Here is a 14,521-nt window from a genome sequence, read left to right as displayed (position 1 = left end):
TAAAAATGAACGTAAAATCTGTAAATGCCAGATTCAAATCATAGAACATTCTTCTCTTTCGTAAATGGAATGTATAGAAATCTATTTACTACCTGAAAGGAATACATGCACTTCCCCAGACACCACTTATCCTGATAAGGAATTGGAACTCTTCCAAACAGCCAGTTACAAGTTTCAAACTTACTGCTTCCCCCAAAACGTTGCTGTGGTAGCTTAATCTAACCCCATAAATACCCCCACCCTTGTTATAATAAAGAGCTGCTGTATTGGAATCTCTCAGAGTCTGTGTCACTTCTTCTGCATTTTCTCACCCCGATTCCTTGCCCCGGGGGAAAGGGGACCACACAGAAGGCAGCAGTAAGCTGCAAACAACAGCAAGGGAGAGAGGGAGTGATGAAAGAAGAGGGGAGGGGAGGGACAAACATATTCGCCACTTGATGTGTGACTGGGCAGGTGGTCATTCTTGGACCATTTCAGGTTAGTCACGTTGTAGCCAATGGCGTGTAACTGGTAGTACAAGAAGAGTCTTCATTTTGAATTTATTATGTAAAATTATTTATTATAATATTATTACATGATTGATGCTAAGTAATATATGTCTGTTAATTCAGACTTCAACTTCCAATATACCTTTCCAAAGAAATATAGGTTGTGAATCATTACCTACATGAACATAGGAAGGCATATAATAGAGCAAAAGAATCAAATTATGGAATGAATCCTGTTATTAATTTTCTCAAAGTCAGGATTTTATGTAGTTATTTGAAAGACAAATAGACATGTTTTAATATCACATTGTTACAGATTAATTTTAAATTAAAATGCTTAACATACTTAGCATTAATTTTCAAATATATTTCTGGAAATGAATAAATCTCTAGGCTGAACTAATGAAAGTGTTGTTAAAGTAATTTTTATTCTGACACTAAGTCCTGTTTAATAATATTAAAATATATTTCCTCTCACATTTACATGCAAGGCATTTGTGAACTCATTGAAAGGACAGAATTAATATGGTTAAAGTTAGTACATGGTAAGGCAATTAACCTAATTTTGAAGTGCTGTGGCTAAATAGGTCCTATCTTGTTAATGCAGCTATTAGTATCATTAATACTTACACAGTACTCACTACCAGTTTTCAATTATCATTTCAATTTGCCATCACAAACACTGTAAGAGTTACACTATTAATGCCTCAATCTTGCAAGTAACAAAAGTAAATCAGATTAAGTCATTTACCTAATGTTACAAAGAAGAATCAGGAGCTGCCCACCAAGGTAGGCCATCTCCATGACAGTGTGATGCCCACTAGCCTTCCTGTCTCTCCGCAGACAGTAGCTTACTGCTGCAGAATGGCGGGTGAACTGTTTTCTTTCATCCTACAGATTCAAATTCTCACTGTAAGATTGTTGCACGAGATCCAGTCATTTACTGACATTCCAGAGAGAAAAAAAGAGGAGCATCAAAATGAGAAAGACTCTATGAATGAAATGATGGCCTAGAGGCTTGCTGGGGAGTGCATGTTGTGGGCAGGCTATCTGGCAGCCATTCACAAATGAAGGATAGAACTCATACTGAAGGACACCAGTAGTCTTTCACTGCATTTCTTCATGTGAAATTATTGCTTTAAGATCAATCTAAGTAAAGCAAGTCCTTGTAGACTTCTATTTTTACATATACATACATATGTATGCCTCTTTCCTTTTCTTCCACAAATATGATCTATGTGAGCAACAAAAATATAGTCAATACCAGACTCTGGTCTTTGTAAAGATGGCTGAGTTTTAAGCATACACTCTTTTTATTCTTAATCTTTCATCATGTAGAAGGATAGCAAGCACATAAATATTCAAAAGGTATCTGTTGATTATGAAGGTGCTCTGATTAATTTAATCATTTTCTCCTTGAAGCACTTTTAGAATATTTCACTTTTCATGTGCTTATTATGATCAATAGATATTTGGTAATTTTAGCATACCTACATATCTATATATCATTTTTTTTGTTTTTTCAATACATACTTTGTCTCTGAAACCATGATAATAACAAGAACATTAGTACTACCTGTTTTTTGGTGTTCTTAATCTACCTGAAGCATTCAGTCTCAAGAATATGACTTCCTGACTTCCAGCTCCCTTCAGCAAGCTTCATGTCTGCTCTAACATACTATGTCATTTAAAGTTCTCAGAAGACTTTAATTTTCACTAGTGTTCATATCAGTTTTTCTCCTACAGCCTAAATTCACATACTGAAAAATACGTTTCCATATTTTAATTCTTTTTACCTGGTTAAGACGCCCATTTGCACAGTTGACAGCAAGTCCTCCCTCTCTCTGTTTTCCACTACCTCCCACAGGATGCTTATCTCACACTATCTATTTCATGTTCTCAATGATAATAACAACTTTTAGAAGCAGGCACAATGTTTCTATAATCATGTGTTTCACACTATTGCCCACAGCAGAGTTTTAAAGAAAAGCTTCTCAAATTCTTACTCTTTGCAGTTGGTAGAAATTGGTATTTTGATAAAAATCTCAAATTTGATAAAAATTTGGCAGAAAGAGAATAAATTCTTTCCCCTTAGGAAGAAATCACAGGCTCATGATTTTTCTATAGTAAAATATCAGCTAGGACCTTGTCTTTAGCATGCTAAGATCTAATATAGTCAGCTCCCATATCTGAGACTCCCCTCAACATGGGCTAGTCATACCACAACTCAACACTCAAGGCCAAATCTGAAATTCTGAGAAGGCAAATTTTCTACCTAAATGGAGAGGTAAACAATGAGTTGGATTGACCATGTTGTGGTTATCCTTAAATCTCATCATCTTTATTGCTTTGGCTTTTCTATATTACCTCTTTAAAGTAATTATTTCTCCAATATTTATTCATTCTTCTATTTATTCGTTGCTTTTTGTGTTTATTTGGATTATTACTATTATTTGTCTTGACTTGACTTATCTCTGAGGGAATAAACTCTGACTGAGAAAATTGGAAACATTTACAGACACCATTCTGTCTAAAATAGTCTCCGAAGGAAAAGGTAAGGGTGTTGTCAGGATTATCAGGCAAAGGAAGTGCTTCTCTAAAAAATAATGATGGATTGTTGACAGTGGGAGAGTACTAACAAGTGATTTGTGGTTCACAGTCAAACGCTGATCGTTGATGCAGCATGTGTGAGCTATGGCAGAAAGAAGGGAATCCAAAAACGTCATGAAGTTTGAATAAAGAAACTGGAAGACTGAATTTGTCATATACTGTACTGATGTAATAGGGAAGTGTTGGAGGCAGACCAGGTTAGAGGAAAAAACTGTATATTCAGCTTGGAATATGCAGTGTTTGAGGTTGCCATTAGATGCATCACAGGAAAGACTGGATGAGTAGTAGATGATGCAAATCTGTAGTTTAAGGGATGGGCTTGAATTATGAAACATATTTGCAAGTGGTCTACTTGTGAATGATAATGGAATCCACTTGACCTGTTGAGTTTATGAGGAATGGGATGCATAGAAAGAAAATATGAGGTTTATGCTGGACCCTCCTCCTCCTCCCCTTTTCTCCCCATTTTCTGCTTTGCCATATGATCCTTGGAGAACAGGAGCTCTGTCTTGCATCTTAAACATTCCTCAAAGTTCCAGTAACACCTTGAATCTCAACAAATACAGACTAAAGGTAAGCAAGAAGAATACTCGACATTACTTATATACTATTGTATTTCAGGCCTTATGTTATAGCATTACAAGCAATTTAAAGAATAACATCATCTTTTTAGTCCTTAAGCGATACTGCTGCAACTCCATGAAAGAGATCATCAGAAATCACTATTTTGTTTGGCAGATATGTTCTGTTTTCTGGTGGGTCATCTCAAAACTACTTGCAGACAGAGTGTGCAAAAGCAATTTTTGCCTGAAGTGATTGCCTTGCACACCTGTCGTTCGATTAAATTCAAACCAAGGGCAAGGAATGAGACTGAGTAGGTGTTTGTTTTAATTACAGTGAAAACTTCAAAAACTCTGCAATTTTCTTGGGATCCTTCTATGCATGCAGCATTCTGTACAGAGGAAGAAAATGTGATTCCTCATCAGGGAGAAGAGAACGAGCTCTCAGAGGCTGTTTGTGAATTGAAGCAAGTGATTTAGGTCACTCCCCAGTCATCATACGCCACATCTGGCAAGGTGGAAAATATGGAGCAATCCACTTAAATGACACCACTGGGCATACGGAGTCTCTGTAGCCAGTATGGGTCACTGCCTACCTCGACACAGTGCAGTCTTGGTCATTTCGTATTTGTATTTAAGGTGTGAAATACACTTAAAGCCTGCCATTATTGAATTCGTTGTCGTTGTTGTCTTTCTGCTTCTTTGTCTAACAGTTCTGGATGTCCTGAGACCTGCTCTGTAGCCCAGGCTGTCCTCGAACTCACAAAGATCACTTGCCTCTGCTTCCATAGAGATGATATTAAAGGTATGCATCCCCACTGCCTAGCTGAATGATCAAATCTTAAATAAATCTCAAAATTCCTGAGACTCAGAACCACAGACGACTGAAGTGTCACCATGGAAGGACAGAGTTAATCTCAACTGTCATTCAAGAAATGGCTCTATGCCAAACATCCATTCTGAAAAATAAGCATGAAAAAAACCTACCAAAACTTCCTCAGAAGGGGTCTGTACACTGACAGCTGTAAAGGGAAGAAAGATTTCAAAGTTCCCCATGCGGCTGTTGATGTTTCTGTTCATACTCAAGACCCAAAGAAAGAAGCCACGAAGCTTCTGTTACATGAATGACACCCCGACACCCCTGAGCAGCAATGCGCTGTGCCACCTCCGCAGGGGGCACATTTCTGCATGTTTGTGATTTCCACTGTCACCTCAGCTGTGCTTTTCATGGAGCTCATATCCTAAGGAAAAATTACCGAGCATACTAAACCCTGTATCTTCCAACTGCGTATCCGGAATCACAGAAAATCTCACGGTCGGAATGTCTTTTAAAATGCATGCTGCCTATCGTCACTCACGAGGGTATTCTTTTATGTGCTTGAAATCATCTTATTCATTCAGTGTTCCCAGAGACCTGGCCTGAGACAGATGAAAGCTGAGGTAACGGATGGCATTTCAATAGCCAACAGCAGATGTCAGGATTTATACATCCCCAGTTATAGGGTTTTCTCATCTGAGCTCTGGTCTTTATATCACCCTGGCTTTGACGGACGCAGTAGTCTGCTAATTTATAACCTTTCACCTACCAAATCTTTTCAATTCCACACATAGTTTCTCAGGGTTTTGCTTGTCCTTGCCTGTAAGTTGTCTTTCAAACCAGAGCCCTCCCTAGACAGCATCATACCCTCTGGCTGGCACCCAGTTTGTGGTCTTTAGCTTCAAGTCTTATTACCACCACTTATAGATGCTTGCCATCTCTTACATCATGTGCTTAATGATTCGTGTCCTTTATCTGATTAAACTGCTCCTTGAGGTTTGTAATGTGTGCCAATTAAAAATCACCTGCAAATTCAGAAAGTGGCTCCTGCGACAATCCGCTACGGGCTTTGCTTCTATCTAATTTATTCTTTCAGAGATCTTGCCTCATTCTTTGTGTTCATTAGTGTTAAAGCCTCCTCATCAACAGCAAATATTTGGGGGACTGTTTAGTCTTCTCCTTCCACACACAGTGTATGTGGTCTGCTATGATTATGTTTCTGCTCTATAAGTATCCAGTGGACAGATGCCAGACATTTAACATACAGATTGGCAAAATCTCTTACCACATATACTGTCTGAACTCCTTTCAGGTCTCCATCTAGTATACTCTCGGGAACTCAGTTAGCCCATTAGTATCTGTTTAGTCTAATTTAAAAACTAATCCCCGAACTGCTCATCTCCTGTGACCAGGCAAGACTTCCAGTGGAGGAATTGGGATACCAACCTAGCCATAAAATCTTTGACCTATAGTCTGTCCAGTTTATGGGGTAAAGGGTAACACAGATTGTGGGAGTGGTCAATCAATGACTGGTCCAGCCTTAAACCCATGCCATAAGAGTGAGCCTACCCTAACACTGCCTAGAACACCAGGACCCAGAGACTGGATGGCCCAGAAACGTAAAGTAGAACCAAATACAATTGGAGGGGAAAATGTCAATGTAACGATGCGTAACAGTATTCTACTATACTCATATATTGGTGCTTAGTCCAATACTCATCAAAGAGGTTTCATTCAGCAACTAAAGGAAACAGATGTAGAGACCCACAGCCAAGCATTAAGTGGAGCTTGGGGTTTACTATGTAAAAAATGGAGGAAGGACTGTAAAAGTCAGGGGGTTCAAGGACATCTCAAGCAATCCCTCAGAATCCACAAACCAAGGGTCGTAGGGGCCCACAGAAATTGAACAGACAACCAGGGAACTTGCACGAGACTGACACAGGCTCTTTGTGTATATGTGAGAGTTGTATAGCTAGGCTTTGTTCTGGGACACCTAATAGTGGGAAAGAGCTGTCTCTGACTTCTTTACTGGCTTTTGGGACCCTGTTCGTCATACTTTTTCACCTTACCCAGCCCTAACACAAGGCATGGTAGTTAGTCTTCCTGCAACTTGATATGCCATGCTTTGTCAATAGCCATACGTGGTCTGCCCTTTCCTGAGGAGTAGATGTGGATAGAGAGGCAGAAGTGGTTGAGGAGAGAGGCAGGGACTGGGAGGAAAAGAGGGAGAGGAAACTGTGGTTGGGATGCAAAAGAAAGAAAGAATGAATAAAAACAAGAGAAAGAATTAACATCTTAGTCACTGTTTGATTTAAGATACCGATGTGTAATTCTTTCTTTTAAAGTATCTGTTCCTATTTCTTTCATCTAAAACATTTTGTTTGCAAATCTACATCACACTTCAGAAGGTCCATCAGCATCCATTGCTGGGCAGTCATGTGCACGTGAGAAATGGGTTCAGATTCTGGCTTGGTGACTAATAAAATGGTGGTGACTAAAGATATTTTTAAGGATATTGTGCGGTCTGGAAAAGACAAGGGAGAATGTAGAGATGTATGTGCTCACCTTCCACACAGAAACTTCTGGCTTCCTTCCAGATACTAATTCTCTGTAAAACTCAGAAATTATGGGCATTCTGCCACCACCAACTGGACTTCCTCAGAAACTGTGATGTGAAGGAGGTTGTTTGTTGTGCCTCCCTGACGATCAGCCTGGCTTTGAGGATTGTCAACCTCATCTATGCCAAGAGCCATTAGAGCCCTCTCTTCCTGTGCAGATGCAGGGGAGAGGAACACATCAGCATGCTGTTGTTCTCTGAGCTGTCCCTCGCAGACAAATTTCTTTTTCCTCTACTCTTTATCTAACCCAGTAGCAGAAATAATTCCACTCTTTGCTCAAAGTGGAATAACTTGAAGGCTTAAATAATAACTCAGGGCATGATCTCCCTTTAACCCAACAATTCTGATTGTGTTTCCGTAGGCTCCTTTTAGTCCTGAACATTACTTGTTTGTGTTCTAGATGTCCATCAACAACCCACTCCTAGACAGTCCCACTGGGGTGCTCATCAGGCACAGGGGAGTCACAGTGTCCGCAGACCAAGTCTGTCTCCTGCATGTGCTTTCCCAGCGTGTTACTATTTTGAGTCATTGTTCTGCTGCCACTGGCACATCTCCTCTACTCGCGAGTGTGCTTTATTCCTTTCATTTCCTTTGAGTTTTCAAGTTCTAATAATTGTATCATAGTATAATAGCCAATTTTCCCCAGATCAGTCTTTCTGCTTAGTAGTTGCAGTCATTTTATTATAGACATCCCATTATTTCCCAATATGTTATTTTTTTAAGTCTTATCTTCATTCCAGTGCTATCCCAGGCCTATCTAAGCAATCTTTTTGAGTTCTGAATCAGATCACACTTTTCTTATATGTAAAAGCCTTGTGTAACTTTTACCAGCTAGATCATGACGTCTGAATTTTTGAATATGACAAATCCATGTGATAACTATCGTCACTGTCGCCTTTTACACTCCTGTTCATTTTGAAGACTTAGCGCAAATATTCCTGTTCCATGAAATCCTTTCCTCTTTCCAGGCAGGAGCTCCTCCCTGATCTGTGTGTTGCCATGGCACCCTACGCCTTTGTCACACTGTGTTTTTGTTGTTTATTCATATTTTTTCTTCATGTAGTCTATGGAATACCTAAAATTAAGAATAATATCTGACATTTACTTTTATGATGGCAATCACCGTGCCCAGAATATAACCTGCATTCAGAAATGTGTGCAAATGAATGGGTAAATATAGGGCACTCTGATGTACTTGGCATAGAAAGTAAACATAGTCTCAGCCTTCTGCCTTCCAGAAGAAAGACTATGGAAATAAGATCTCTGTATCTATATCTAAATATATTTCTGTATATATGCACACAGATATGTATATATATATTTATATCTCATAAACAAGTATTTTCCTTCCTTTCTTAAAAGTTAAACGCTTATACCCATTTTACATTTTATCATACTTTATATAGATACCATTCAGTTTCAGCTTGCCCAAACTGCTCTTAGTTTTCTTCCCAAATTATCAACCCCAGCGACAGAGTTTGTCTTGTGAGCATACCTATTCCACAACTTTTAAAATGACCCTTTAAAACTCTATAGATTCATACATATATATTTACAATTTTCATTATCATTTCATCTTATGCAAAAGGGTGTTTGCTTTTATGTACGTCTGTTTATCATGTACATGCCTGATGCCTCATGAGGAAAGAGGAAAGTGTTAGACACTCCCCCACCCAGGATTGGAGTTAGAGAGGATAGAGATACTTTATGTGTGTTCTGGAAATCAATCCATGTCCTCTGGAAGAACCACCTCTTCAGACCCCACATATATGTTTTATATTATACATAAATTCTCCTTCCTTCAATTTACTGGTGAGAAGGTTAAGCTAGCACTTGGATTCTGGAACCAGGCTTCCTGGACTTAGAACACGGACTACCAATGTGGTTATGCGGCCACTGAAAGCTCCGTTATTTAGTTTTATTACCTGCAGCATTGAGGTAGCAATTATCCCTTCAGTTGTGAGCACTAAGTATTAATAAATACGAAGTGCAAAGGATCATGTTAGCAAGAGTCAGTTCTATGCACACGCTAGTAATTACCATGTAGTCACAGTCAACTTGTAGTTTTGAATTTTGATATGTGTTAATTGCCAGAACTGTCACATGTATGACCTGAACTTGTCTTTAAGTCAAGTGATGTTTTATGCAACGATATGTACAACAGAAAGTTAACTCTGACTAAAGGTGTAATATGAATCACACCTTATCTTTGTAAAAGCATTAAGCAACCGTATTCCATCTGCCTGCTGCACTGTTGCGTTATTAAATGTCCTACTCCATTGGAATACATTTCCTTTTGGGGTATATCCTGTCCATCAGGTTTTGTTTCCCCTTGGAAAGTGAAAGTTTATTCTGTTAATTTTCTTCAGCGGTGGTCTTAGAATTTCATTGTGGATCTCGCAATCTCTTCGCACACCTGTGAAGCACAGACACTGACAGTTCTTCATTTGGCCCCCTAAACATTTTGCAGCCTGTTGTTTGTAACTTAATTAATATTCTCACTTTAACTTTTAATTTACTGCTGGTTTCCTTGTGTATGTGCAATTATTGATAGTTTCTTCATAATTTCAATAATTATTGTTGCACATAAAAAGGGCAGGATTTACTTTTCTTCCTAACCATCCCCCCTTCTTCTAGGTGGGCAATCTTTTCCTTGGGCAGTACTACATTTGCTCACGCCACATGTTTTACATGGAGTCACTCAGCCCTCGCTACCATCGTGGTAGATACTGACATGTTGTGCTCTTTGATACTGGGAACACTGCCTCCACTTGGACAGAGTAGCTCATGGTCTGAGCCAGTGTGTACTTGGGCTGAGGTTCTGAATCAGAGCGATTGGCAAAAGAAAGCCAGTGTTTATACTGGGGTAGATGAGAGTCTGAAACCTAAGCCTGGAGCTGCTGAAAGTCACCTTGCTTCCAAGAAAGGAGAGACTGTCTGAGAACTGGGACCACACCAAGAAAGCAGAGCTGTAGGACAGAAAGCAGCTCCAAGGCCTAATGAAATATGCCTGAATCTTGTCTCTGGCAGCTTAGCTTTGTGAGCCATTAAATTATCTTTTCACTTCAATTGGATTGTCATTTGCAACCAAAGACTCCTAATTAATTTAACTTAGAAAATACAGAAAGGTTATATTTGAGATGAGAATTCCTTTTCAAGCCGTGGGAAGGAGCAGAGATGTGGAGGAGATTGGAGATAGAAGAGAAATGGGGCAAAGAAAGGCAAAGGGGCAATTTAACTTCCATCTATATGCTGATGAACCTCAAATGTATGTCCATTCCAGAGCCCTTGTCTGAACTCCAGACTCGTATATCAAATTACTTATTTCACTTTCTGTTTGGATGGCTCCAAGGAGGCCTATCCACAGTTCTAGAGTCAAACACTGGCTCAGACACTAGACCTTCCTCTATTAGCTGTTTGACTTTGACCAAGCTTCTTAAACTCTCATTGCTTTGCCATTTTTATCCAGATCATAGAAAGAGTGGTTGTTTCAATTTTATGGTGTAATTTAAGAAGATTTCAATTTTGACAGTTACTTGGGTTCTATTACTCATCTTTAAAATGTTAGTTTTTAACTCAATATTCAAAAATATTCTTCTCAGTATATGTCCTTCCCTATCTTAGTCAGAGATATCCCTCTCAAGTCAATTTCAGGGAGGTGGAGATTAGATTTAGATTTATTCCAGTAAATAGGCTCAGTGCATAAAGGTGTTTGTTGCCATGCTTGACAACCTGAGTTCAATCTCCGGGACCCATAAGGAGTAAATTGAGTTCCAAAAGTTGTCCTTTGACTTTTTCACATGTGCTATGGCACATATGCACTCTGTACCACCCCCCCTCAAGCACAGACACACACACACAAGCTCATACACACACACACACACACACACACACACACACACCAAGAAAGCAGAAATAGACTATTTGGGGAAAGAAAGAGAAAAAGTGAGATTAAGTATGCATGTATGTATGAATGTATGTATGTATGTGTGTATGTGCATATACGTGTGTGTATGTATGCATGTATATAAATAAAGAAGCAAGTGATGAATGAGAAGAGGAAAAGTAATTGATCCTCTGTAGGTGCAACCTAAATAATGGCAGCTAGAGAAAAGTCAAGTGAATCCACAAAGATAAGGTAGCAAAGGACGTCTTTTTCTACTGCTGTGGTTGGATAGATAAGATGAAAAGCACTGGCTTTGATCTTTCTTCTACCTCCCTATCTGACCTATTAGCAAAACCTGTCAGTCAACTTGCAAAATTTATGTTGGATGTATTACTGTTTTAAGCACAGCACCTGGGAAAGGTTTCACCAATCTATCAGCATCAGCTAATGAGGCCAATTTTACTTTCCTTCCTTATAACATTCCTGGATTTATTTTTCTGGTTAATCGTCCTAGTGACTGTTTTCTACATAACTGGACATTGTCATTTAGAGAGACTTTAAAGAGTCTCTGAAGCTAAAATTGGTAGTAAATTCATTACTGGTAACCCTGGCTAGTGTCTGTTTCAAAATAAGGTTGTTGGTTTGCCAGTAAGATAACAGAAAACAATAATTTTGAGGTGAAAGAGTTAAAAAAAAGAAAAGATTGATATTTTTCTGTTTATCTTAGTATTTTTAAGACATGATGAACTTTAATATCTGAACTCATTCCAGATGGGCCTCCTTTTAAGATTTGAAAAGTATGGAAAACAGCAGCTCCATTCTCAGCACCAATAACCTCCTAAGACCCTTGAAAACTAGGTTACTCTTTCACTATCCCCAGGATTTTATTTTATTTTTTTTATTTTGAGATAGAGTCTCACTGTGTAACCTCATATAATCTAGAACTTACCATGTCGAACAGGCTGGCCTTAAACTCACAGAGATATTCCTGCATTTGCCTCCTGAGTTGTGGGATTAAAGGTCTGTTCCACCTTGGCCACCTACAGACTCTTCTGTAACACCTGTTTCCTGAGTTGTGGGATTAAAGGTCTGTTCCACCTTAGCCTCCTGCAGACTCTTATGTGACACCGGTTTTTATCACTGTCACACACTGCATGACTTATTTTTGTCAAGAAGTTCGAAGCAGTGTGATCTTCCTCAACCCCTCAACTTCTTTCCTCAGATTTCAAAGACACAACTCACCATCAGATTTTAGTATGGAAGCAACAACTTTCCCTCGCCAAAACCATTTCTCAAACTAACTTCTAACGACTCTGGTGCATTTATTACACATTCACATCTTTTCTATGTTAAAATTGCTCTTTTTTACCCTCTTGGCTTCAATTCTCTATATAAGAACAAACAATTTTTGCAAAATCTGTTACCCTTCCTTTATCTTTTCCTCTTTTTCCCGCTACGGCTATATATGTGTGTGTGTGTGTGTGTGTGTGTGTGTGTGTGTGTGTGTGTGTGTGTCTTCCCAAGCATGTGTGTGTGTGTGGTGTGTGTGTGTGTGTGTGTGTATGTAAGAGTACACTTCTTCATTTCTATGTTTTCCTACAATCTGTGCAGTCTACCTTTCTTTCCACGCTACTTCTTTAAAGAGTAGGATACTGAAGGGTGAACAGCAGTTCGGAACGGGTAGTACAGCAGGTTATGAAGACTCTTACATAACACAGTCATCAAAGATCCACCTCAATTCACAAACCAGTGGCAACTGAAATTATAACAGAACGCTAACAACTAATGTGTCAAATGATAAAGACTTATATAGAAGAGATGGGCAGATGAAGCAAAAATACACTCATAAACTCCCTTCAAATGACGGCCTGATCCCAAGAACTATCTATATTAGAAAATTCTTAAAAAGTCAGTAGAATGCAACAGGTATACAGACAAAAGATAGAAAGAAGATTACAATTGTAGTTTTCTGTTATAGGAGATACTAAATTTAAATTTCATTTTGCCATCCAGTTTTCTATTCACAATGTTCATTAAGTAACACTGGGTGAGTCTTTTGCATTAACTGCCACAATCAAATATTTTCCATCTTGCTTCTTCATATGAAAACAGCTTTCGCTGATTATAGCTGAAAGTTTGGGAATGAGAAAATCAAATTCTTACCTTAAAAACAAGTTCTCCTACCAATCCATTCCACGTCCCATCTTCCTGTGGGCTTCCGTATTTGTGGTCGGGGGCAACATAAATTTCATAGTTAAAACCCAGGTAGTTAGATAGGGCATCCAAAACATCAATGGAGAAGCCCTGGTATTTCTTCGGTTTTCCCAAGACATTTTCAGAGACCATTACAAAAGGCTCCTCCTACATGGAAGAAAAATCTTGATGTCAATCAACATTGTTCCATAAAAATAAGAGCTCATTCTTTAAAGAGTCTAGCTGACAAAGTCTCAACACAATTCCCTGCTTTGAAAAAAAATTAGCTTGGGAGTAGGGTTTATACATTATTGATGCATCATGTTATTGAATTGTGTTTAATCACCCAGGTTCTTGTCACCTCTCATTTTACCATTGTCAGATCAAAACGGCGAGGAATGCAACTAAACTTTCCAATAGCATTATTTCCTGTTCCTTGAGGTATGGGTACCACCTAAGATTCATCAGCAATGTAATTGACTTTGAGAAGCTATGGTTTTACTGTCTCCATTGGACATTTTATCTTTTCACATGCTTTTTAAAAAATTTTATTCAATTTGGTACAGTTCACTTGTATCCCAAAATGACCCTGACTTTATCATCTTCCTGGTTCACCTCCAAAGTGTTGGGATTACAGGAATGAGCCGCTATTTCCAGTCTTTGCATTGATGGGGACTCAACTTATGACTTCAGGCATGTTGCACAAATACCCTCTCCTATGTCTTGGTTTGATCCTGGTAAGCCTAGCCCATAGGCTGCTTTCGCTTCAGAGCAGGTGTTAAGAGTCCATTTGTTTGAAAATGTGCTGTCAGATGACAGAAAATTCAATCATTCATTACTTAATTTTGCAGATCTAATTCAGACACATTAATATTTAATGGTAAATAAAGACTATTTACCATTGTTAGTGTAAATAGTCCACGCAACACTTGGCGCAGACCCAAATCTTTTCTTGGGTGGAAATATACAAAGATTTCTTTGAATCATTTTTTTCTTAGAAACACACAATTAGCTGTCTTTGACATGCACAGTAATACTTTCCTTTGGCCTTTCCTAGGTTGTAAGTGAACATCTGTAAGCCGCTGTCTCTGTTTTGGGGATACTCGTCATTGTTTGCCTCAGGTATTTTCCCTAAAAATTACCTAGTAAGCTGTTTTCTTAATCATGGTCAAAAAACTGCATTTACTGTCAGTAATGCCTTTTAAAATGATTAAAACTATGTCAGCAGCTATTATATACACAGAAAATCAACACTAACTTTTATGTTCTTCAACAACATGAATACCTCGGCATTTGGGCTGGCTTTGCCATTCTGGTTTCTGAGATTACTCATGTTTTTCTCTTTTAAA

General features: G+C 38.6%; 1 protein-coding gene across 4 annotated transcripts in view; it reads right to left on the bottom strand.

Annotated features, from left to right (window-relative positions):
• The window catches only part of Grid2 (glutamate ionotropic receptor delta type subunit 2), a 1,407,776-nt gene that overhangs the window by 344,745 nt on the left and 1,048,510 nt on the right, over positions 1-14,521 (bottom strand). For all 4 annotated transcript variants that reach the window (XM_048416269.3, XM_087907267.1, XM_048416268.3 and 1 more), the window contains exon 10: positions 13,143-13,340. In XM_048416269.3, the coding sequence (XP_048272226.1) occupies positions 13,143-13,340 (198 nt within the window). The remainder of the gene's footprint in view (positions 1-13,142; positions 13,341-14,521) is intronic.

Source organism: Myodes glareolus, chromosome 6, assembly GCF_982192425.1.
Source record: "Myodes glareolus chromosome 6, mMyoGla1.1, whole genome shotgun sequence".
NCBI classification, from domain to species: Eukaryota; Metazoa; Chordata; class Mammalia; order Rodentia; family Cricetidae; genus Myodes; species Myodes glareolus.
This window is presented reverse-complemented; position numbering and strand designations above follow the sequence as displayed.